A 26127-nucleotide genomic window follows, 5' to 3' on the forward strand; every position below is an offset into this window, starting at 1 on the left:
TAGTGTTACCTTGGCTCCTTTCTTTACACTTTTAATCTTCTCTGTACGCAAATTAGTATATGAATGACCTTGTATATGTCTGAATTTTCATTGTTTCATAAGTACCGTATTACTCTCATATCGTCGAATCATTTTATTGAGGTTTCTATTCTTTATTTTTTTACTTATTTATTTTATTTACATCACCAGTGCTCATGTTCATACCAATATACTCTCACTAATCATTATCACCGGTATGTTAACATTTATACTGCTTCAGAAGTAATAGTAGTAACATCAGCAGCAGCAGTAGTAGTAGAGACAGTAGCAGTAATAGTAGTCGTACAGTAGCTCTCATAGGTAGTCCAGTGTTAGTATATAAGACAACCATCCTCGCCACCATCACAGCCTGACCTAACCTTCTCTCTTCTTCTCCGCAGCCCTGGACAACTTGGGGTTCCGCGGGGTGTTCAGCGGCGGCCTCGGCGGTTCCTTCGGGGGCCTGAGTGCCAGCCTCGGTGCCGCGCTGTCCATGAGCGGAGAGCGGGGCGGCGTCGGCGTGGGCGTGGGCGTGGGTCCCAGGGAGTCCAGCGTGACCTCGGGCATCGGTGTGGGTCTGGGCGTGGTGCCGGAGGTGAGGGCGGCAGGGGTCAGGGAGAAGGAGGGAGGGCTTGAACTCGTGAAGCCCTCCCTCGTGCTGGACATTGCCTCCCTCATCCTGTACGGCTGCCAGGCGCTGCCCATCCGGCTCAAGATCCTCCTGGACCGCCTCTTCTCGGTCCTAACCCACGAAGACGTCCTGCAGGTCCTCCACGGCTTCGGCTGGACCTACGAGGACTACGCCCGCGGCTACAAGCTGCAGGTGGGTTGTGTTGTGTTTGGTTGGGTTGGGATGGGTTACTCACTGTGTCATGTGTGCGTGCTTGTGTTGTATTGTGTTGGGTTGGGTTAGGCTGAATTATTGTATTTAGTGTGTTTGTTTTTGTGTGTTATGTTTATGTTTGTGTGTGTATATTTCTTTGTGTATCTATGTGTGTATGTACGTGAGAGAGAGAGAGAGAGAGAGAGAGAGATTTACATAGATTTACATAGAAAATCAGACCACACAGACCCCATGGTCCAGACTTGGTGGTCTGTCCTTAAACCTAAGTGATTTTACATTAATCAGAAGACTCCAAAACGTTGCATTTCTACTCTAGTTGATATTAAGTTGAAGGAAGTGACGGTCGAGCTTATTTTTGAAGGAGTCAATCGTGTTACACTGGACCACTGATGATGGGAGCTTATTCCATTCTCGCACTACAACGTTGGTGAAGAAAAATTTGGTGCAGTCTGAATTTACTTGTCTACATCTGAGTTTTACGCCATTGTTCCTCGTGCGCAAAGTGTCATCGATCATAAACAATGTTGATCTGTCTACATTCGTGAAACCATTAAGTATTTTAAAACATTCGATCAGTTTTCCTCGGAGGCGACGTTTCTCAAGAGAGAACATGTTAAGGGTAGAAAGCCTTTCTTCGTAGGATTTGTTGCGCAAGGAAGGGATAATTTTCGTTGCCCGACGCTGAACACCTTCTAATTTAGCAATATCCTTTGCATGGTGAGGAGACCAAACCTGTACCGCATATTCCAAGTGGGGTCTGACTAAACTGTTGTAGAGCGGGAGTATTACATCTTTATTCTTAAATAAAAAGTTTCTTTTAATGAAGCCCAACATTCTGTTCGCTTTATTTGCTGCATCGATGCATTGCTGTGAGACTTTGAGGTTTGACGCGATTTTGACCCCCAAGTCCTTGACGCATTGAACGCTTTTGAGTTTAACGCCGCGCATTTCGTAATCAAACTTTTTATTCCTCGTTCCAACTTGAAGGACCTGGCACTTGTCTACGTTAAAGGGCATCTCCCATCTATCCGACCAAGCTGAAATTTTGTGCAAATCCTCTTGGAGGCTTTGCCTGTCTTCGTCAGTGAGAACCGAGTTACCAATCTTTGTGTCGTCTGCAAATTTACTAATGCGGTTATTGAGAGAGAGAGAGAGAGAGAGAGAGAGAGAGAGAGCACATCTTTAGAATATGATCACAATAAAGGAAAGTATAACTAACTAACTAACAGACAGACAGACAGATAGATAGAGACACGGACAGACAGACAGACAGGCCTCAGTCAACCTATCCCGCAGCACCAATCACACCTTGAACTTTGGATCCGTCACGCAGGCCACGGGGCGGTGCGTGTCTGTGCCGCCGTGATGGGAAGGGCGGCTGGGCGGGGCTTGTCCAGGCTAAGTAAACCAACTCACAAAGAAATAATATAAAAATACGAACAAGTGTGTTAAAGCTAAAAAATAAATAATAATAATACCCGACCAATGAATGATAAAAACGATGAAGTGTGTTTGGATACATAAAATACACACACAACGACAGACTGTACCCCGGCCGTTGTGAGATGCAAGCAAATAATAGAGGAACGAATGAGTGTGAACGCTAAATAAACTAACGGTCGTATAAATAATAAACAACGAATAAATCTGTTTGCATACATAAAACTACATACATAACGACAATCCTTACCCCCAGACGATGTGAGCAAGAAAATAATAGAAAAAACTGAATAAAAGTCAAACCTAAATAAACATAACTCACGTGTAAATAATAACAATAAATAAATGTGTTTGCATGCATAAAAATAAATACATAACGAGAAACTTTACTTACACCCGGACGTTGTGAGAGGCAGGCAAAAGGAAAAGGTTCAATAATGATAGTCAGGGGAGAGAAGAGAAAGAAAAAAATGTTTATGAATACCCGTTTAGCGCCAGTAATTTGTGTAGCGAACGCACGCACCGCTTGTTGGGCTTAATATCTTGATCAGCACTTCGGGACGCTGACAAAGGCCCTCGTCATCAATAATTCAGAGGCGAGAGAAAAAATAGTATTGAGTCCCCCGCCCCCCCTATAAGAACACCTCGCTTTGAACCGTAACATTTCCAAAGCGGCTCCGTCACCGGCTAATCGGCTGAATCTGTAAATGAATCTTAATGATGAAAGAGCATAAACGTAAAGGACTTAGCAGCAGCACCACCACTACCAGTAAGGACCGAGGGGGAGGAAGGGAACGAACGATCGAAGAAGAAAAAAAAAAAGAGAATATAGATGATAAATCGATAAACACAAATGCGACTGAAGCTACGCAGTCATCAGGGAACTATTAAGGCTGGAGGCAAAAAACTTACTCTGATTGGCTCTGATAAATGTGACGCGTCGAGTGCTTGTCCAATCAGCGAATGAGAATAGATAGACAGTTGATGACGTGCCCAAAGCCCTCCGCCAATCAGAGAGCAGGGATGGGCCGGGGCTGATGAGAGGAGGACGAACTGAAGCAAATACTGTTACGGATACGAGAGAGAGAGAGAGAGAGAGAGAGAAAGCAGATGTGACAGTTAAAAGAGAAAGATAAAAGAGTTAGGAAAGAATGAAAGTAGAAGGAAAACACACACACACACACACACACACACACACAGAGAGAGAGAGAGAGATTTGTGAAAGTAGGTTTACAAATGCACACACACACAAACACACACACACACGCATGCATCAAGAGACGAAAAGAGAAGCACAAAAAAGAGGAGAGAAGAAAACATGCCATTACCTTTTGACGTCTAAGTTAGTGCCCGCTCAAAACATGTCATAAAGAAAATGTATCAGCCGGAGCACACGAAAAGACTAAATATATTAACGTTTAAGAAAATCAATGTCCCGGAGTTTGTTTCTTTTTTTTCTTCACATAATGTATTTACTCTTCTAATTTTGGATGGCCATAAAAGGAGTAATTTTCTTCATTTATGACCCTCGTAAATTTTTGCCAAAGAAAGAAAACGGCAAAGGGAATAAAATATCATTGAATTATACTTCTTTTATTTGTTTAGCAGTGGGGAAAGGAGGTGGGAAGAGGAGGAGGAGGAGGGAATGGTGATGGTGGTGGTTGTGATGGTGGTGGTGAAGAAGGTGGGAAGAGGAGGAGGAGGAGGGGATGGTGGTTGTGGTTGTGGAGGTGGTGGTGGTGATGGTGGTGGTGAAGAAGGTGGGAAGAGGAGGAGGAGGAGTAGGGGATGGTGGTTGTGGAGGTGGTGGTGGTGATGGTGGTGGTGAAGAAGGTGGGAAGAGGAGGAGGAGGAGGAGTAGGGGATGGTGGTTGTGGAGGTGGTGGTGATGATGGTGGTGGTGAAGAAGGTGGGAAGAGGAGGAGGAGGAGTAGGGGATGGTGGTTGTGGTGGTGGTTGTGGTGGTGGTGATGGTGAGGAAGGTGGGAAGAGGAGGAGGAGGAGTAGGGGATGGTGGTTGTGGTGGTGGTTGTGGTGGTGGTGATGGTGAGGAAGGTGGGAAGAGGAGGAGGAGGAGTAGGGGATGGTGGTTGTGGTGGTGGTGGTGATGGTGGTGGTGAAGAAGGTGGGAAGAGGAGGAGGAGGAGGAGGAGGGGATGGTGGTTGTGGAGGTGGTGGTGGTGATGATGGTGGTGGTGAAGAAGGTGGGAAGAGGAGGAGGAGGAGTAGGGGATGGTGGTTGTGGAGGTGGTGGTGGTGATGGTGGTGGTGAGGAAGGTGGGAAGAGGAGGAGGAGGAGGAGGGGATGGTGGTTGTGGAGGTGGTTGCGGTGGTGGTGATGGTGGTGAAGAAGGTGGGAAGAGGAGGAGGAGAATTGTGTGGGGCAGGGAGAGGGGAGGGAGGATGCCACGACAAGTAAAAATGGGTTATAAAAGCACCAGGGTAAGGGGAGGTTAAGGGGCAATGATAATAATAATAATGATGGTGATAATTGTAGCGGTGATGATGGTGGATCCGGGTAAGGGGAGGAGCGTTGATGATGGTAGTGGTGATTGTGTTGCTGTGTACAAGAGCTATTATTGTTGCTGTTGTTGTTGTTAGTGGTGTTAGTGGTGGTGGTGGTTACTGTATAGGCGGCAATGCGGGTGTACTACGACTGATGATGGTAGTTAGGTTATTAGTGGGAATGGTTAGTAGTGGTAGCTAGGGATTAGTGGTCTGGCAGTATTTAGTGAGGGTGGTTACTGTGCCCTTGGTGTGGTATGCCTTCTATCTGTGATCTGGAGGGATGTTGGTTATATTGCATGGTGCTGATGGCGGTAGTGGTGATAATGATAAAAATAATAGTGTAAACGGTGATAAGGATAGATGTAGTTGTGATGATGATGCGACAGAAACAAGCGAGACGAAGAAAACCAGGGAAAGATTTACCAGAGAAAGAAAACATGTAACAATTCTGGCTTGAAAATTTTGTAGTGGGGACTGTTAGGAGATAAGGAGGTAAAAAATGTGTTACTGTAAGTGTTGGTGGCAGAAAAAGAAATAGGAATGGCAAGTAATATGCATAATAGTTTAGGTATATATACTCCTCTGATTCTTGGTTGCGGGAAGAAGAGATCATTATGGGGAGAAAATTGTCAAGATATTGTTGGTACTGGAAAAAAATGTTGGTTACCGTAGGTGCTGGTGGTATTAAAAGACACGGGAATTGTAGTTGGATGTACATTAGTTTAGATACTCGTCTTGTGTTGAGGTTGTGGGAAGAAGAAATCCTTGTGGGGAAAAGTTTGTCAAGATGTTGTTTGTATTAGAGAAAAAAAGTTAGTTACTGTAGGTGCTGGTGGTATTAAAAGACACGGGATTTATAGTTGGGTGTACATTAGTTTAAATACTCGTCTTGTGTTGAGGTTGTGGGAAAAAGAAGGAGATTTTTGTGGGGAAAAGTTTGTCAAGATATTGTTTGTATTGGAAGAAAAAAACAAGTTACCGTAGGTGCTGGTGGTATCAAAACAAGCAGGAATTGTAGGTGAATGTACAATAGTTTAGGTACTCGTCTTGTACAAGAGGTAAACACAGAGGTAGCGGTGGCAATAGTAGTGGTACCGTCCCTTGGGTCGTGGGAGAGCAGGTAGTGGTTCGCGTAGAAATTTTTAAAAAAGTATCAGTTTTAATAATAGTGTACTAGCGCCACCACCACCACCACCACCAGTAGCAGCAGATGGTGGTGCTGGTGGAGGTGGAGGTCGTGGTGATGCAAGTGGTAGTGTTGGTGGAGGCGGTGGTATCATTAGCAGTACCAGTCTTAGCAGTCGCGGTTTGAAGGTGGAAACGAATAGTGGAGTAGTGGAGGTGGTGGTGGTGATAGTGGAGGTGATGGAGGTTCTGGTGGTGGGAGTGACAGTGGTAATAGTTAGTGGTGGTGGTGCAGACTGTGGTGGTACAGGGATGACGGTGGTAGTAGAAGCAATGTGGTTGGTGTGGTGACAACGAGGGTGGTGTATGGTGGAGGAGGTGACTGGTTGTGAGGGTAGAAGTAGCAGGGGTCGTGATGTAGTAGGTGGCAAAGGGATTGGAGATAGTGGTAGGGGTGATGGTAGTGGTGGCAGCAATAGTAGTGGAGGTAGTAGGAGTGGGGGTTATGGCAGTGGTGGTCGGGGTTGGAATAGTGGCAGGGGTGGTGATTGTGGTGGTAGCAATAGTGGGGGAGGTAGTAGGAGTGGGGGTTATGGCAATGGTGGTCGGGGTTGGAATAGTGGCAGGGGTGGTGATTGTGGTGGTAGCAATAGTGGGGGAGGTAGTAGGAGTGGAGGTTGTGGCAGTGGTGGTCGGGGCTGGAATAGTGGCAGGGGTGGTGATTGTGGTGGTAGCAATAGTGGGGGAGGTAGTAGGAGTGGAGGTTGTGGCAGAGGTGGTGGTGGTGTTGTCGGCGGCACAGGCGGGACTGAGTGGTCTAAGCAGGTCGTGGCCCGCGGAGGTGCTGGACTTTCTGTGTCAGGCGGGTCGTCCATCACGCCTCACTCCGGCCCGCGCCCTCCAACTGGTCATTTGGGGCAAGACTTACGCACATAAGCAGGCGGCCGAGACTTGCTTTCAGAAATTACATCCTTTGCTTAATGAACGGCTAACAGTACCGGCCAGTTTGCGTGGTGCGAGGGTGGAGCTAGTTTCTCTCATTCTCTCTCACATTTTCTCTCATTTTTTTTTTCTCTCTCTCTCTCTCTCTCTCTCTCTCTCTCTCTCTCTCTCTCTCTCTCTCTCTCTCTCTCTCTCAGGGTGTGGTTAATAGGGTGTGGTAGTGTGGTGTGTGGTAAGTTTCAGGGTGTGGTTGGGGGAGGTGAGGGTCAAGGAGGAGGAGGAGGGGGACTAAGGGTGTGTTTAGATTATGTCGTTGGGGTGAATAGGTGGAGGGGGGGGAAGCTGAGGTGACGGGAGTTGTGTGGTGGGGGGGAGGGAGTGGCGTGTCAGAGGGGGGGGGGGAGGGGGGGGGTTGTTGAGGTCATAAATAATGGTAGAACAAATAATATAGTATCCCGTGACTCCCACACCTGTATACACCAATCACTCCCACACCTGTGATAAATTGCTCTCTCTCTCTCTCTCTCTCTCCACCCCCTCTCCTTCCCCCACCTTCCCAGTCATTCCCCAATCTAACACTCCTCCCCCAACTTCTTCCTCATCCCACAAGTGTTTTCTCATCCATCTCTCATTTTCTCTCTCTCTCTCTCTCTCTCTCTCTCTCTCTCTCTCTCTCTCTCTCTCCTCTTACTCCATCATCACTCCCCTTCTTTCCTTCTCCACCTCCTGTATTTGCCTCTCTTCTTCCCCATATCCTCCCTCTACACCATCAGGTTCCCACTCTCTTACACACAACAAGAGATATATGTCCATTTCATTTAATACTCTTACTCACCTTCCTACCTCACTGTTTTTACCTTTACCCCATTCACTCCTTCTCCTCCCCATCCTCCCTATTCACTTTCCCTATACCCCCTTATCCCTTCTTTTTTTCCCTTCTCACTCATCCTTCTCTACTATTCCTCTCTCCCTCATTCCCTCCTCATGCATCCTACTCCCACTCATCCCTCTCTCCCTTTTCCCCTCCCCATACTCCGTCTCCCTAATATTCTCTTTACATGACCTTTCTCACCCTTTCCTTCCATCCTGTCGTATGTTTCCTTACTTAAGTATTAATATTCCTGTCAAGGAACCTTAATTTCCTTCATTTTCACCCTTCCCTTCCTTCCTTCCATCCCTACCTCACACCCTCCCTTCCCCTCCCTCCCTCTACATCCCCCACTTCCTCCTTCACTCCTCCCAAGTGTTGACAAGCGAGGCGTACTTAAATCTTTCTCTTTTCGACTTGGATTGTACTTGTGTGCGTCATCACTCGCGCTTCTTGACACACTTGAAATTATTTTGTCAGAGCCACACCGAAAAAACTCTTCTCCGGAAACATTTAAGTGGCGTATAGGTGTGTGTGTGTGTGTGTGTGTGTGTGTGTGTGTCATGGTAAAGGTGAAATAATACAAAAAAACATGTTACGAAATTCAGTTAAGATGAAAAGAGAAAATCAGCCTAAATCCAGGTAACCAGGTACAAAATGAGAGAGAGAGAGAGAGAGAGAGAGAGAGAGAGAGAGAGAGAGAGAGAGAGAGAGAGAGAGAGAGAGAGAGAGAGAGAGAGAGAGAGAGAGAGAGAGAGAGAGTCAGTCAGTCAGTCAGTCAGTCAGGCACCACACCCTTGCATCATCTATCTCTTCATGTCGCTCAGCATAGACAAGACGCAAAGTAATACCAAGAAGAATATGATTAGCACTATGAAGATAACAGTATTACAACGAACACGGATCAGCTACCACAATGCGTATTCCTTAAGTTGACTCTAATATTACTAACAGACTAACCGTTCATTTCCCCGCCACCCACAACTCCCCTCCGCTACCCACCACCACCACTAACACCCACACTAACACCCCCTCCACTACAACCACTACCCACCACAGTACCTTCAACAGCATGCAATATTACGATGACAAACCAATCATTCCTTATCCCCATCCATATCTCCACTCCTGTACCCACCTCCACCATCCACTATTAACACCTCCCTTCAACACCCCCTCCACTACAATTGCTACCCACCACAATACCTTTAACAGCGTACTGTATTACAAAGATTAACCGTTCATGCCATCCACTTACATCACCTTTCCTGTACCCACCTTCCACGAACACCCCAACTACCATCACCACATCAATCCTAACATCGTAATCCAAACATACCTCCTCTCTCACCTTCACGTCATCACCTCCCCCACCATCACCACTCGTCACCACCCACTCCATTGCGATCATATGACTAACACACCAGTAGCTAATGACTGCCTGATTACCTGTGACCTTAAGAGTCTCAGGTAAGCACAAGTGTTCTTAATGGTCACCTGCGCAGTCTTTAATCAGACTCTCCAGGTGTAATTATAATGTAGAAATTATTTGGCTGACGACACACACACACACACACACACACACACACACACACATCTCTGGTTTCCTTGTGTGTGTGTATGTGTGTGTGTGTGTGTGTGTGTGTGTGTGTGTGTGTGTGTGTGTGTGTGTGTGTGTGTTTATCCAAGGCCCAGATCTTCTTGCAGCATCATTTATTATATATCTCTAGTGTTTCTTCGTTTTATCTCCAGGCTTCTGTAATCCAGTTTGAGAAAAGAGAGAGAGAGAGGTGCCAGATTGGGTGAGTTATTCAGGTGACCCAGCCCTTTTTGTGACCTGTGTAAGGTTAATTAGTGTGCCCCAGCTTGGCCAGGTGTCGAAGGAGGAGGAGGAGGAGGAGATGGTGATGGTGATGATAACGGGCGACGAGTGACATGAAACCTTACTCAATAGAAACACAAGGAAAAACATAATAGAGCAAGGTATCTTTCTTAACGGGAGAGACAAAAAAAAAATCTGTATTTCTCCACACTGGTGATCACAAACTAGATGTCTCTTTTTTTATATCGTCTCGCCAGTAGTAGAGTCAAGCTTCACACGGGGGCGAGGAACAAGCACAAGACACATGTACAGTAATGAGAGTGAGCCAGAAGAAGCGCCTCTCACCTCACCTGCCACTCTCTCCGACACGACGCCCAGGTGAAAACTTTGGAAATAAACACCTTGACAGCCTGAGTGTGTGGAGGAGATTGTGCAAGATAGCAAACACGTCCCAATACCATCATTATTATTATTATGAGAGAGAGAGAGAGAGAGAGAGAGAGAGAGAGAGAGTTGACAAGGAGTGGGAAGAGCGTGAGGACCAAGTGCTTGTTAAACATAATTGTTGGCGGTGTGTGTGTGTGTGTGTGTGTGTGTGTGTTTCATGTATGTGTAGGTGTCTTCCTCATCGTGTTTTCAAGGTCATATACGTTCTACTTAAATCCCCCGCGCACACACACACACACACACACACACACACACACACACACACACACACACACACACACACACACACACACGTCAAGGTTGACAGGGATGGTTGTCGTAGCACACAGGCATCTGACTTTCACCCCAGAGTGTGTGTGTGTGTGTGTGTGTGTGTGTGTGTGTGTGTGTGTGTGTGTGTTAATTGCCTGGTCACTCAATTCCCTTTAAGCAGCTGCACCGCCAATTAAGACTGACCCGCGAGCCAGTGTTTGTTGTTGTTTGTGTGTGGATGTGTGGGAGGAGGAGGAGGAGGAGGAGGACGAGGAGGAGGAGGAGGAGAAGGAAGAGGAGGACGAGGACGACTAGAAGGGGTCATTTGCGTTGTTTTTTCTGTGGTCGAAGTAAGGAAGGATTCTAGGGAGGATGTGATAGTGTCGGGTGAAGGATAGGAAGTGTGTGAAGTGTAAGCGGATTGGCAGGATAGGGAGGGTAGTGGAAGTGGAGGTGGAGGTGGTGGTGGTGGTGTAGTGGTGATGGTGGTGTAGTAGTGATAGTGGTGGTGGTGGTGGTGGTGGAGGTGAAGGTAAGGGAGTATGTTGAGGTCAGTCTTGTTCTACAGTCTTTTTGTGGGCGTTGATTATAATATTTTTAAGAACTGTGACTCAACTGCATGGGTGTGGCGAGAGAGAGAGAGAGAGAGAGAGAGAGAGAGAGAGAGAGAGGAGAGAGGAGAGAGAGAGAGAGTCGTGTATCAGTCCGTCAAGCGCAGGTGTGTTGGGCGTAATGAGTCCTGTTACCTGTCACATATCTAATTAGCCTGTTTTACCTGGGGAGGCTACTGGCCGGTGCTTCATCAAATGTTAATCCCCAACTATAAAAAATATCCTACGCTTCTTTTTCCCTCCCTTCCCTTATCCTTCATTCCCTTCCCTCGCTGTTTCCCTTCCCTTTCCTTTCCTTATCTTTTATTCCTTTCCCTCGCTGTTTTCCTTCTTTATCTTTCCCTCCCATCCCCAACTATTAAAAAGGTCCTTCTCCTACTCCTCCCTCCATTTCCTTACCCTCCCTTTCTTTTCCTTTTTGTTTTCCTTTCCTTCCCTTCCCTTATCCTTAATTCCTTTCCCTCGGTGTTTTCCTTCTTTATCTTTCCCTCCCATCCCCAACTATTAAAAAATCCTTCTCCTCCTCCCTCCCTTCCCATACTCTCCCTTTGTTTTCCTTCATTCCTCTCCTTCGCTGTTTCCCTTCTCTTCCCTTTCTCCCTCATCCCAACTGTGAAAAAAATCCTCTTCCTACTTCTCCCCCCCTTCCCTTTTCCTCCCATCATTTTCCCTCTGTTTCCCATTCCCTACCATTCTCCGTTTTTACCTTACTACCTCGTTCATTATCTCACGTATAAATTTGTTAAGTATGTTTTAATTGACTTTTGGTTTGTGTGCGTGTGTTTGTGTGGGTTTCAAAGACATGTTTTCTATTTTCTTTTTCGTTTATACTTCTTCCTATTATTATTTCCCTCATTTACTCCTCTTCACCCCTTCCGCCTCTCTCTTCTCTAATCAGCTCCGAAGATCTCCCATTTACCTCCCTCTCCTGTCAGCTCTCTCGTCACCTCCATCATCTCCAATACAATGATTTTCCTCCTCCCCTTCATCACGCCTCCACCTCCATCAACTCCATTTCACCTTCCACCCCCTCCTCTCGTCGTCGTGCGCCTCCTCCTCACCCTTTCTCCTCCTCCTCCTCCTTCTCCTCCTTCTCGTACAGTCACCGTAGCAAGCCCCATCGTTGCCAACACCACCACAGTCGCCACCATTGACACCAAATCAGACAGGCTTCTTTTGCAACGGCTCAATTATTGGTAAACGGGATGGCGATGAGGAAAAAAATAGTGTCTTGCAGATGTTTCGTTTTAAGGTTAGCGAGAGAGAGAGAGAGAGAGAGAGAGAGAGAGAGAGAGAGAGAGAGAGAGAGAGAGAGAGAGAGAGAGAGAGAGAGAGAGAGAGAGAGAGAGAGAGAGAGAGAGAGAGAGAGAGAGAGAGAGAGAGAGAGAGAGAGAGAGAGAGAGAGAGTCAGCCAGGTAATCACGCTCGCGGCCCACCTGTAATCAAGACTAATGGAGCCGCGCAGAGCCAGCCAGCAGGTGTCACGCGCCATGATAATTGTCCCACGAATGGCCGGGTGGAAGGCGGCCATTCGTCACCCATTAGCGGACGAAGAAGCTGGGGGGGGAGCGACGGGGGAAGGGGGGGGGAAAGGGGGTGACGGAGGGCAGGGGACGAAGGGAAGGAAATTAAAAAGATATTGCCTATTGGTGTTTTTAATTATTGGGTGACAGTGAAGGTAGCGATCTTAATGTGTTTGTCTTAATAACCTTTTTTTGTTGTTGTTGATTTGTTTTAATTGAAATTTTGCGGGTAATTCCGTATACATATAGAAAGATGCTTCGCTCGCTAACCATCTCTTTTTTTTTTTTTTTTCCCCAAGACGACTGTGAAGGTGGTTTTCTTTGTGTTGTTTTTTGAGGCAGCTTTTTCTTCCGTTATTGTTTTTTTTTCTTTGATTTTTTTGGTTAAATTCTGTACATAGAGAGAAAAAGAAGGATCGTTCTCTAGTTTTTTTTTCCCCAGCTCTTAAGATATATATAACGTAACTAAAAAGAGAAACGAGAGAAACTAATCAAAGCAAAACCAAACGCGACAAAACCTATAACAACACACACCAAAAAAAAAAAAAAATCTATCGTGTGTTAAGACAAGGTTTATGGGACTAACTTTTTCCTCTTCTAACGGATAACTATTAGCCTCGCCTGGAAGTTAAAGACAGAATAAAAAAAAAAATAGAAAATAGGAAATCCTGTAGATGCCACTTGTGAGAATCGAACCCAATGAATATCCAAGATCATTTTGCAAAGGATAGGTTGAGGCAGATATATTGGGAACTGGTTGTGAGGGAGGACGAGGAGGCGGGGATAGGAGGAGGCGGGGAGAGAGAGAGAGAGAGAGAGAGAGAGAGAGAGAGAGAGAGAGAGAGAGAGACAGACAGACAGAGACACACAGAGACACACAGAGACAGACAGACACACAGAGACAGACAGACAGACAGACAGACAGACAGAGAGACAGAGACAGAGAGAGAGAGGAGTTGAAGAAGAAACTGATTTAGACCTGATGAAGGAGAAGATGGCAAAGCAGTGATTAGTGATTTGAGAAACGAGGGAAAAACGGGTACCAGAAAGTAGAAGGAGGAGAAGGAGAGGGAGAAAGACAAATAAGGAAGGAGACAGATATGTAGAGGGAAGAGAAGAAGGAGAAAGATAAAGACAAATACGGAAGTAAGAAGAGAGAGAACGATAAATACTGAAGGAATAAGAAATAAATAGATAGAGAGATAGAGAGAGAGATAAAGATAAAAGGATACGCATAAATATGAGACAAAAATTATATTGAGAGGATGACAGAGGAACATGATCAAGCAGAAACAAGAGGAAGAAGAGGAAGGATAAAGCGAGAAAGAAAAAAAAGGAGGACGAGGACGAGAGAGGAGAAAAAAAGAGGAGGAGGCGGAGAGACTGAGGAACGAAGAGGAGGAGGACAAAAAGGGACAGAGGGAGGGTTGGTATGCCTGCTAAGGAAGGAGGAGGAGGGGGGGAAGGGGGGGATAGGGATGACTTGCAGAGAGACAATTGTTTACTTTGTGACGGTGACGACAGGTAGCCAGTCCTCCTCCTCCTCCTCCTCCTCCTCCTCCTCCTCCTCTCATTATGCTCCTTTCCCTCTTCCCTTCCCTTGTTTATATATTCTCCCGCTGACGCAAAAAACAAAGTCAATTTCCTTTCCTTCTCTTCCATAAACTAAAAATCATCCCGTCGGCGTTCATTCCATTATCCCTTCGCCTCGTAACGTATTCTTCCCTCTTCCTCCTTCACACTGTAATTTATCTCCATTTATCCTTCCCTTTTTAAGCTAATACGGGGACGCACAATATCCATAAAGGGGTAAAAAAAATACTTATCTTCTTCCTCCTTGTCGAAGATCCAATTTTGTCTAGTTAGTTTTTTCTTCTGTTTTAAGACGTAATGCAAAGTAGCCATTTACCATTTTAAAGTCACTACTACTACTACTACTACTACTACTACTACTACTACTACTACTACTACTACTACTACTACTACTACTACTACTACTACTACTACTACTACTACTATTACTTTTTTTTTATACGGGCCTCCATCTATTAGAGTTGCGTTGTGAGCGGTATATTCTCTCATATTCTTTCACAAAGCAGTTCATTGGCCCCACTACTACTACTACTACTACTACTACTACTACTACTACTACTACTACTACAACTACGACTACGACTAACACTACTACCACAAGAACAAACCAACCTCACCACCACCATCACCATCAACGACATCACCATTACCACAACAACCATCTTCACCACCACTATCGCCACCACCACCTCGTGCCATCATAAGGATCCGGAAACATCAATTCACTTTTTGGATAATTGAGCGTGGCCGGATATTCGAGCGTCCGGATAAATAAATAAATACGGTACGGCGTCGGTGAGCCAATCCGTGACCTGGAACTATGGGAAAAGAGAGAGAGAGAAAGGAGGAAGTTGAGTTAGCGATGGAGGGGACGGGAGAGAGTGTTATAGGAAGCTGGTGATGGAGGAGGAAGAGGAAGAGGGAGGGAGGGAAGGGACGAGGGAACGATGGCGATAAGAGTACTAAACGGTGATAATTTATAGGAACTCGTTTTGAAGAGAGATGTAATGGGTTGCGTTATTATCGTCTAATTGAGGCCCGTGTTTTAGCGGTGGCTGGGAGGAGGAGGAGGAGGAGGAGGAGGTGTTGCAGATGGTGAAGGATGTGCAAGAGGAATAAGTTAAGCTGTTTTTATTTGGTAGTGAAAGGCATGTGGTCACTATTTATTATCACTAGTATTATCATCATTATTATTAGAAGTAGTAGTAATAGTTTTTCCTTCTTATTTGTTCTTTTTTTATATGACTCCTCTGCTGCAAAATAAATAAATAAATAAAACAGTAAATATGAGCGTGAGGATTTAAAAACATCATCTCCATCATCACCGTTCCTACCACTATCTTCACCACCATAACCACAAACATCTACACCATCACTATCACCATCACCACCCACCACACTTCCACCACCGCCATCTACACCATCACCACCACCATCATCACCGCCATCAACATCAACACTGCCGCCACACGTTCATTCCACATGCAGGTGGAATGCAACGAACCGGATTTGTGTAGTAATAACTCAGAGTGGAGCATAGTGCGGCGTTATTTATGAGGCAGCCATCTTGGGGGGGAGGGGGGGGGGTGGACGAGGCTGGGGGACGAGGCTGGGGGGTGGAGGAGGGAGGGGAGAGCAAGAGGAAGGGTGACGGGGAGATGAAAGATGATAAGAGTAACGATAAAAGATGCTTGAAAGAGGAAGAGAGACAGACAGACAGACAGACAGACAGACAGACAAAAACTAGATATGCAAACACAGGCAAGTACTACGCGTTCACAGACGACCACCTTGAAATACAGAACGAAAAAGACAAGTAACTCACCCAGACTGAGAAAAAGTAGAATGACACAGAAAGTAAGTGTGGATTTCTAAGTCGCAGTGAAGGCAAAAAAGTAATGGAAGTGATGATTGTCTCCTGCCCAAACATGATTCCCAGAACACACACACACACACACACACACATGACTCAGCCCTTGACACACTACAAGAATATGACGTTAACAAGTCAAAGTGAGAACAAAAAAGAAGTGAATTAATCGCCCTTCAATTTGTGCAGCGAGGTTTTCTAAGCAAATGACGAGGCAGTTTAATCACTTTTTTTTTTTTTCTTATCTACCTGGCGAGGAGGAGGAGGAGGAGCAGAGGGAAGAGGCGAGGGAGGCGGAAAATGTTGCGAAGTCATTGGACCAGTTACTGTGTGTGTGTGTGTGTGTGTGTGTGTGTGTGTGTGTGTTGGGGGGTCAGGGGTTCTGGTATGCAAAAATAAATATAATCCTCCCGAAGCATCACCTCGGTGTTGTAATTAAGCGTGAGAGATGAAGGGCATTAAACGATGCCCTCAGGGGGGAAGCACGGAGGGAGGGAGGGAGAGAAGGAAAATGCAAGGCATGTGTGTGTGTGTGTGTGTGTGTGTGTGTGTGTGTGTGTGTGTGTGTGTGTGTGTCAGGTATTCATAATGGTGTGCATGCGTCAAGGTGTTGTGTGTGTGCCATTGCATGTGATGTATGCCTTGGCGTGTCGCCTTTGCGTCGATTGAGTTATGTGTTGGTGTGCACGTGTGTGTGTGTGTGTGTGTATGTGTTGCCCCTACTAACGCTGCCTCGCCCTGCCAGGACCGGCAAGGCAACGTCCTCCACAGCTGGCACATGATGAGCCCCGAGGAGGAGACGCTGGTGCTGCGCCAGTTCCTGAGGTTCGGGGAGACGCGTGCCATCGCCCAGCAGCTGCTGCAGCACGACGGGTCCTCGCCGCGGCCCGATCACCTGCCCCCTCTCAGGGACCACCGCGACCCCCTGAGGGACAGGGACCCCCACAGGGACCCTCTGAGGGACCTTCGCGACAGCCACCGGGACCCTCTGAGAGACCCCTTGCGTGACCTTCACCGGGACCCCCACCGGGACCCTCACCGGGACCCTCACCGGGACCTGCGGGACATGAGGGAGCGGGACCCCATCAGGGACTTTAGGGAGGAGCTGCGGCGGGAGGAGGGCCGGCGGGAGGAGCCACCTCGGTCCCAGCCATCCCACCACCACCCGCCACCCCACCACCCTCACCAGCCTGACCTGGGCAAGATGGATCCAGAAATTAAGAAGTTTTTGGAGAGAACTAACATGTTATTCAGCCCCTTCATGCGAGGTGACCCCAGTTCCCTTCTGCGGCCGCCACCTCCAACCGGCCCTCCCGGGCTGCCTCATGGACCGCCGCCTCTGTCTGCGGCGTCACTCGCCTCCAACCTGCTGGCTGTGGCCAACCCTTCCCTGGCCACGTCGTTGCTGGCCAACCCCCAGCTGGCTTCCTCCGCGCTCTCCATGCTGCGGCTTCCCGTGCCGCCCGTCTCCCTGCCCAACATATCCCCAAACGGCTCACTTCCCAACAGCTTCGGCTCCCCCACCAGCCCCATGAGCGGTTCTCCACTCAACCGGCTGCAGAACATGCAGCCCTACGACATCCGGAAGGAACGACGGAGTCCCAGCCCAGCAGCGAGGGGCGAGCCCTCCCTATGCCCTGGGGGCCGTGGTGGAGGCGTCACCAGCCCGGCCAGCAGCGGCGGCGGGGGTGTACAAGTGAACACCAGCAGCGGCACGGTCACGCCCTTGACTGCCTCTGCCGCCCAGCCGCCGCCACCCACGCCAGTCTCCATCAACAGTGACCCGCCCACCGACTACACCAGCGACGATGACGAAATATGTTTTTCCGCCTCGACCACAGCCCTTAATTTATCCACTACCTCCACCACGGTGGCCACCAGCTCTACCCCAACTACACTACCCATGCCTCCCCGGCCACATTCCCCCTCCTGTGGCGGCAACACCCCAGGAAAAAGATCCTGGAATCCAATCAACATGGGCACGTCGCTTATTAATCCCGTGACGGGCAAAAAGCGGGTTCAGTGCAATGTCTGCTTGAAGACCTTCTGCGACAAAGGTGCTCTCAAGATCCACTTTTCGGCAGTCCACCTCCGAGAGATGCACAAGTGCACGGTGGAAGGCTGTAATATGATGTTTAGTTCACGTCGTTCACGCAACCGACATTCTGCCAATCCCAACCCTAAGTTGCACACGCCTCATGTGCGCCGCAAAATATCCCCTCACGACGGCCGCACCAGCGCGGCGCACCCAGTTGTTCCACCACACCTGACCGCCCAGGGCTTCCAGCCGCCCGCCGGCTTCCCTCCACTCGGTTCGTTCCCAGGCCAGTTCGGCGGCATCAACCCCCTTACAGGGCTGCCCTTCATCCCGCCATCGGCTTCAGCCACCGAAGATCTGCATAAGCAGGCGTTGGAGCTGCAGCGCCGCACACTGGAGATGCATCAAGTGATGGGCAAGAGTTCCTTGGACCTTACTATGAGGAGCCGCGAGGAAGGTGGTCTCTGGCGTGGTGACTACGGCGGCTTCCACCCCAGCAGCCTGGTGGGTGACGATGGCGGAATAGGAGACAGGATGAACACAGAAAATGCTGACCACAAGCGAGGCCGCAGTGACGACGATTACCACGGCAACAATAGTCTGGACGGAGACGCGGACGACGACAGCATGAGCGTGGACGCCCACAGCATGAAGGGCGAGGGTACGGCTGCCTCGCCCTCCACCAACAAGAGAAAACGGAAGAGTCAGAACCCAACCAAGTTCGCCTTCAGACTAGAGGACGACGATTTGATCTCAACCGACGACGACGACGATGACGATAACGACGACGACCTTGATGACATTGATGCGAAAGATTCTGAGGATGACAAAAACGAAGACAAAGAACTGGACGCCATGAGTGACGATGACGACGACACGGACGGCACCGTGAAGGAAGGCTCGTCCCTCCACTCAGGCGGCGACAAATCAAAAAACGATAAAGACTCGGACGGAAGCACCCGAAAAGTGTCGTCGAGTAGCTTCGACGAGACGGTGGACACGTCCAATGCGCTGCGGCACCTGGAGGACCTCTCCCGGGGCCACTTCGCTCACCTCGCCGGCGCGTTGCCCCCAAACGCGTCGGCGTCACTCGGCCTCCAGATGACGCCCTCGGGCAACGGCGTCAGCTCCTCGAGTCCCAGGCCGAGTGACCGAGACAGCGACAGGGACTCGAACCCAGGTTCGCCCTCCGAGGACTCAGACGGGGCGTTTCAGTTTGGCGAGGGTGGGTTTCTGAGCAGCCTGAACATACCAATCGACAAAGAGAATCCGCGCCGCTGCATCGCGTGCGGCAAGATATTCCAGAACCACTTCGGGGTGAAGACCCACTACCAGAACGTGCACCTCAAGCTGATGCACAAGTGCACGGTGGAGGGGTGCAATGCAGCCTTCCCCTCCAAGCGGAGTCGGGACCGTCACGCCTCCAACCTCAACCTCCACAGGAAGCTGCTCTCAACCTCGGCGGATGGGCCCGGCTTCCCGTCCCTCACCTTCCCCGGCCTCCCCTTCAACCCTGCCCTCAACCCCGAGCTGCTGGCGCGCCTCTACTCCGACCCGAGTGGCCTCCCGCTGGGTCTTGAGGCCCTCAAGGCCCACATCCCGACTTCACTAGCGGAGACCCTGTTTAATGGCGACCGTGGCCCCGGTGGTGGCAGTGGAGACGGCAACGGGAGCAATGGCAACGCGGGCGGGGGAGGCTTGCCGCCCGGCACCCACCCACCGCCTCACTTCTTCCTGCCCAACCTACTCCCTCACTTCGCGGCGAACAATAACCTGCCTGGCACCGAGAGAAAAGATCGCTCCAGCACTCCCTCGCCTCAATCAACCACTCCCACCACAACCACCTCGACTTCTACCACGGGCCCTCCTGGCGGCGAGTCCTCCTCGCCCCCACCTCAGCCTCTGGAGACTTCCGCTCCCACCACCACCATCACCACTACCACCACCTCCTCTTCCTCTCCAATAGGCAGTATCGCAGACGAAGAAACAGAGGAGTGGGTGTATAATCTGGAAGACGATCTGCCCACGCCAGACCGTGACGGCAACATGCCCTGCAAGTTCTGTCACAAGACCTTTGAGGACGGCGTAGGCCTCAAGAGTCACTACGACGAGGCTCACGCCGCCGAGATGTTCCGGTGCACCGTGAGCGGCTGCAACAAAGTGTTCAGCTCACGCCGCAAGCGCAACGCCCACTCCCTCAACGAGGCTCACCACCAGCAGCCGCCGGACGTCTCGGAGACAGAGACGACGTGATGACTTCGCCTCCCGTGTCCCCTGTGGCGGTGTCCCCAAGGGGATCACCCCCAGACCTCTCCCCCCGCTGTATAAATGTATAAATGTGCCAATGTTTCACGTCTTATTTATACGTAGTGGTGTTAGAGCGGCCAGTGTGGCCCGCGTGTACATGGCCCGGCTCCGGCGGCCCTGAGGTCACCCGCTGCTTGCTGTGTCGTGCGCCCCGCTCCCCCCCCCCCCACCCCCACCCCCACCCCGGACGCTGCCCACCCAGGTCCTGCATGGCCCCTGGAAGTCCCATCTCGGGGAGGCAGGCCCCATAAACTCTCCCGTGGCCGCGCCAGGCCCTGCAGCGCCGCACCCTAGTGACTGGCCGAGGCGCTGGACAGACTCGCGCCCGTGGCCGAGGTGCTGTGAGCCGTCTTAACGCTGAACAACTTAGAGCTGCATTAATGTTCTCAGGATTCTTTGTGAATCGTTTTTGCATACCAATGAGTTGGTATACAAGAGTCAGTGTTTAATTATTTTGTGTATTTGTAAAATTGATTTTTTTTGGTTCATCCATTGCTATAAATGTGGGTTTTATACTGTGACTTTCTCTGTCATCTCTGTAATGGTGCTATATTTTAGTTGGCACATCCATGTCTCGAGTTACGTACAATTTTGGTTGATAAGTTCACTCTTCCTCCCGTGTGGTCGCCCAGACGGCGCCCCCACCTGCCCCGGGGCGGCGCTCCCGAGCGTGCGTGTGCCCCGCGCCGGGCCCCGGTGCGTTGTGCGGCCGCGGGGGAGGTGAGGGTCGCCGCAGGGGGCGGGGGGTCTGGGGCACCTTAGAAGGCGGCCTCCACTTAGGCCCCTCTGTCCCTCACTCTAGTCCACCTGCTCTCTCCTCCTTTTCAGATTTCCTCTGTGCACCTGTCCGTCTAATCTCTATCTATTGATCTATCTATCGATCTATCCATGTCTACCTATCTACACGACACTCTGCCTGTACTCACCTCCTTCCCAGAGACAGATGACAAGACAATCAGCAGTGTGAGTTAGCCAAAGAATCGCCTGTTTGTCCTTCACGTTTCTCGCCGCCGCGTCTCCTGCCGCGGCTGCGTCTGGTGGCGGCGGGCAGCAGCGCGGCGGCGGTGCCTCCGCGGTGACGCCTCTCGTTGCGACTCCTTCCTGGGGATTAAAGTGGAGTCGTTAATTACCTTGTAAACGAGACGGTGCATCGTTTGATAGTCTCTCTCTCTCTCTCTCTCTCTCTCTCTCTCTCTCTCTCTCTCTCTCTCTCTCTCTCTTCGTCCATCTTAATCTACTAACCAGTCAGCCTGGACCGGTACAGTCTTTTTTTTTATATATATTTCTAATTTAGTCACATAATGTAAGGTTTGCAGGAGGGTTAAGATTTTCATAGTTTATAGTGAGATCTCTCTCTCCATCAGCCGACGCGGGAGGAGGAGGAGGAAGAATTTTGTATAAAAAGTAAATTAATGAGAGAAAATGAGAACGTAGACTTCCATAAAGCTAGCGGTCCAGCCGGGTCAGCTGTCAAGCTTTCTCTCTCTCTCTCTCTCTCTCTCTCTCTCTCTCTCTCTCTCTCTCTCTCTCTCTCTCTCTCTCTCTCCACCTTCTTGCATTATTTTCATCTTCATTCTCTTCGTCTTTTCTTTCTCGTCTTTTTTTCACATTTACGTTTATATTTACAGACTTTCCTCCACTCTGCCTCCCACCTAGTGTAAGATTCCTGCTTTCCCTCCAATCCTCTTCCTCCTCTTCCGCCTCCTCCTCCTCCTCTTCCGCCTCCTCCTCCTCCTCTTCCGCCTCCTCCTCCTCCTCTTCCACCTCCTCCTCACCGTAAAATTGACCTGGTAACCCCATATCATCAAGTCAGAGGTTATAAAGATGTCTGTCTATCCGTCTCTCTCTCTCTCTCTCTCTCTCTCTCTCTCTCTCTCTCTCTCTCTCTCTCTCTCTCTCTCTTTGATATTGTAAATTATCATGGTGGCGATTTCAAGAACAAAACTCGTTGTTAGAATATTGTGGAGAAAACTGTAGCAGTCCTTGTTAATAAATCTGGTTATATGTGTTCCCGTGTATATTTTTTTCCCTCTACCTTTTCCTGTTGTGGTATTACTTGATAAAAAGGAATTTAAAATAGTAAAAAAAAATACAAGTGCCTATCTGAACGGTAATTTGTATGATGCATGTAGCCCTATCAATGTTTTCCTTCTTTATGTAGTTAGTTTCCTCAATTGTCTGCCAGGTATTCCAAAAAAAAAAATCATATAAAAGATCTCCTAAATCATCTATGCATATCAGTTATAGCCATGATTGCAGGGCAGCGATGTACAGCGTTGCACTTTGTATTTAAAAACGAGGTACACAAAATGCTAAGAGGAGAGGTATAATATTTTCTTCCACAAAAAAAGGTTCAAAGTTCCTGTTTCTAGGGAGCATCACACGAATGGAAATACCTAGCAAAATAAAGCACTGTACAGACTAAAAGGTTAATAGACAAAGAAAGAAGTACATTATAAATAACTATGTCTCGTTCATGCTTGTCTATGGAACGAGGAAAAAATCTCACACAGGCAAGATTCATGAGCCAGTGAAGCACGCACATGAAGCTGAGTTGGTGCTTCTAAAGTTGCCTAAGTGTGTGCCAGACGCCTCCTTGCTGCACCTTTCTGATGCACTGCTATTGAAGAAAAAAAAGTCTTGGGAAACATCAACAAAGCATACTAGTTGCCTTTCACCTTCCTCAACACTTGTTCAACCAGAATATACACTTTAAAACAGTACTACAACGGAGCAGTATGAAGGTAACACACACACACACACACACACCAAGAAACAAGGAAGGTGTAATAAGTTCGCGTCTAGGTCATTCAAAACGCTTTCTAATTCAAGGAACTCACCATAACACACACGAAAAGTAGTTATATAAAGTAACAAAGATATATTACTCATACTCTAACATACCTGTATTGATGTGAGCTCAGAATCCAACACAACACCACCAAGTTAACAAGTGGTCAGCTGTCAACGAGCACTGTGTGAGAGAACTGGGCATGCGCGGGGAGGGGAGAGGAAGGCAGGGAAGAAGGGACAAGATACACGACAATCAATCTAAGTTCTCACCAAAATCAACCTATCACACAACATCTAGAGCACTCACAGCAACACCAACATCAATACTAAACTTAGCAATACTCAACACACTTCCTATATGAGCGTGAGTCGTTTTGCATAGCACGGAACAAAAGGAATAAAAAAACAGTGACGGCTCTATTGTGCAACTCACGCCGCCTTCCACCACCACCACGAGCTGCCCTCCGCCGACACCTCCTCCTCCTCCTCCTCCTCCTTCAGCGTGTCCTTGACCTGCGTGAGGGGAAGATGTGTGTCGTGTTGTGTCTTCCGGGGGTCACCTGCTTATACTCCCCACCAGCCCTCAAGGTAAGGTCATGTATATATTATTGTTCGTGTGCGTGTGTGTGTATTTGTGTTCTTTTAAATAGTCGTGATGGAGTTCTGATTGTTCCTGTTTCTTTGTTTTTTGTTTATTTTTGTTCATGTTTCGTTCTTGCGTCATTTCTTATTGTTTTTTTTTTTTATTTGTGATTTTGATGAACGTGGAAAGTCGTGATCTATTTTTTTGTTGTTGTTGTTCTTTATTTCTATCTTCGTGTATGTGTTGAGCTTACGGAATTACTAAATGTCTTGCTGCAGCAGAGAGAGAGAGAGACGTACCTACCTACTTATACATTTGGAAGTGTGAGTCTTGTCAATGCCGCCCCAGTCACGCTTTTGCCCCCTCACCCCCACCCCCGTCACCCCTTCCCCCTCCCTCACTGCACCCCTTTTACCTCGCCTCAAAACGCCACGCCCTGCCCCTCCCCCCCTCCCCCCCCGTGCCCCTACCTCCCTGCCCCTACCCTTATGACCTCCCTTATTATTCTACTCCCTCACGATTTGCCTTAAGTTAATTCTCCGTCCCTTCTCCCCGCTTCCTTACTTCCTCCTCCTCCTCCTCCTCTCCCTCGGTGTCTCCCTCTCCCTCCTATACCTCACCACCTCCCTCCACCCTTCTCATGATACTCCTGCTATTCTACGCCCCTCCTCCCTTCGTTCTCCCCCCTCCCCTTATCTCCCCCTCCCCTTATCTCCCCCTTCCCCTTATCTCCCCTTCCACTTATCTCCCCCTTCCCTTTATCTCCCCTTTCCCCTGTATCCCCTTTCCCCGTATCTCCCCCTTCCACTTATCTCCCCCTTCCCTTTATCTCCCCCTTCTCCTCTATCCCCCTTCCCATTATCTCCCCTTTCCCCTCTATCCCCTTTCCCCTTATCTCCCCCTTCCTCTTATCTCCCCCTTCCCCTTATCTCCCCCTCCCCTTATCTCCCCCTTCCCCTTATCTCCCCCTTCCCCTTATCTCCCCTTCCACTTATCTCGCCCTTCCCTTTATCTCCCCCTTCCCCTTATCTCCCCTTCCACTTATCTCCCCCTTCCCCTTATCTCCCCCTTCCACTTATCTCCCCCTTCCCCTTATCTCCCCTTCCCTTCCCTTATCTCCCCTTCCCTTATCTCCCCTTTCCCTTATCTCCCCCTTCCTTATCTCCCCTTCCTTATCTCCCCTTCCCTTATCTCCCTTCCACTTATCTCCCCTTCCCTTTATCTCCCTTCCCTTATCTCCCTTCCTTATCTCCCCTTCCCTTTATCTCCCCTTCCCTTATCTCCCCTTCCCTCTATCCCCCCTTCCCTTATCTCCCCCTTCACCTCTATCTCCCCTTCCCTTATCTCCCCTTCCTTATCCCCCTTCCCCTTATCTCCCCCTTCCCCTCTATCCCCCTTCCACTTATCTCCCCTCTCCCTTATCTCCCCTTCCACTTATCTCCCCCTTCCACTTACCTCCCCCTTCCCCTTGTTTTCCCCTTAATACTTTTACTGTCGCTCATTCTCCGCTTTTCTTTTTCTCTCTTTCCACCCCTGTCCCTCACATCTTTCATCTATCTTCCTTGTTTGTTCCTATGTCTCTTTTTCCTCTCATTACCTCCTTTCCTCTCCCTTTCTCGGTAATTTGTACGAGTGACTAGTGTTTGAAGTGTTCCCTCTCTCCCTCTCTTCTTAAGCCCACCCCCACCCACCCCAAACACATACACCTAAGTCACTAGTTCACGCCTTCCTTCGTTCACTACTTCACTCGTTCAAGTCCTCGCCACTCGCTCACCTCATCTTACTCCTTCCACTAATCACCAGCTCACTTTCTCTTTCACTTGCTCAGTCACTCGTATCTTCCTTTACTCACTTTTTCCCTCACTAACTCATTCTCTTTTTCTTTCCCTTATTCACTCACTCCTTCGTTCACTCACTCCTTCGCCTATTCATCCACTCACCTCGATCCTTACTTAACCCTCTCCTACGTTTCCTCCTTCAGTGATTTTCCTCGTACTCAAAACTTCATCCTGTCTTTTACTTATTCTTACCTTCCTCTCCTCCTCCTCCTCCTCCTCCTCCTCCTGCTCCCCCTTCATAGCTACTACAAACTATCTCATTTCACTCACTCTTCTTACTTCCTTTCCTCTTTCTTACTTCGTCCTAGATTTACTTTATTCATCCACGCGTCATCCTCCAAATTTCTCTCCCCCCCCCCCCCCCTCTCTCTCTCTCTCTCTCTCTATCTCTCTCTCTCTTCCATACACTGCTATTCTTTACCATTATCCACTTCCTCCTCCTCCTCCCCCTCCCCCTTCTCTCCCCTTCCCCTCCCTTCCCTTCCAATCTAACGTCTCCATCGTCCTCTGACACACCATCCCCCTTCTCCCCTTCACTTCCCCACTCCCTCCCCATTCCCCCATTCCCTTTCCTCCAACATTATTCTGCCCCCTCCCCCGCCTCCCTACAAACCACCGATCTCTCTCTCTCTCTCTCTCTCTCTCTCTCTCTCTCTCTCTCTCTCTCTCTCTCTCTCTCTCTCTCTCTCTCTCTCTCTCTCTCTC

The 26127-nt window shown here is 48.9% G+C and overlaps 1 protein-coding gene across 2 annotated transcripts in view; it reads left to right on the plus strand.

The window, feature by feature from the left end:
- LOC127007633 (zinc finger protein basonuclin-2-like) overlaps positions 1-22216 on the plus strand; it is a 216117-nt gene extending 193901 nt beyond the window's left edge. For both annotated transcript variants that reach the window (XM_050878784.1, XM_050878785.1), the window contains exons 4-5: positions 420-841; positions 16609-22216. In XM_050878784.1, the coding sequence (XP_050734741.1) occupies positions 420-841; positions 16609-20154 (3968 nt within the window). In that variant the 3' untranslated portion in view covers positions 20155-22216. The remainder of the gene's footprint in view (positions 1-419; positions 842-16608) is intronic.
- The last annotated feature ends 3911 nt before the right edge of the window (positions 22217-26127 follow it).

Source organism: Eriocheir sinensis, chromosome 36 (genome assembly GCF_024679095.1).
Source record: "Eriocheir sinensis breed Jianghai 21 chromosome 36, ASM2467909v1, whole genome shotgun sequence".
In the NCBI taxonomy this organism is placed as follows: domain Eukaryota; kingdom Metazoa; phylum Arthropoda; class Malacostraca; order Decapoda; family Varunidae; genus Eriocheir; species Eriocheir sinensis.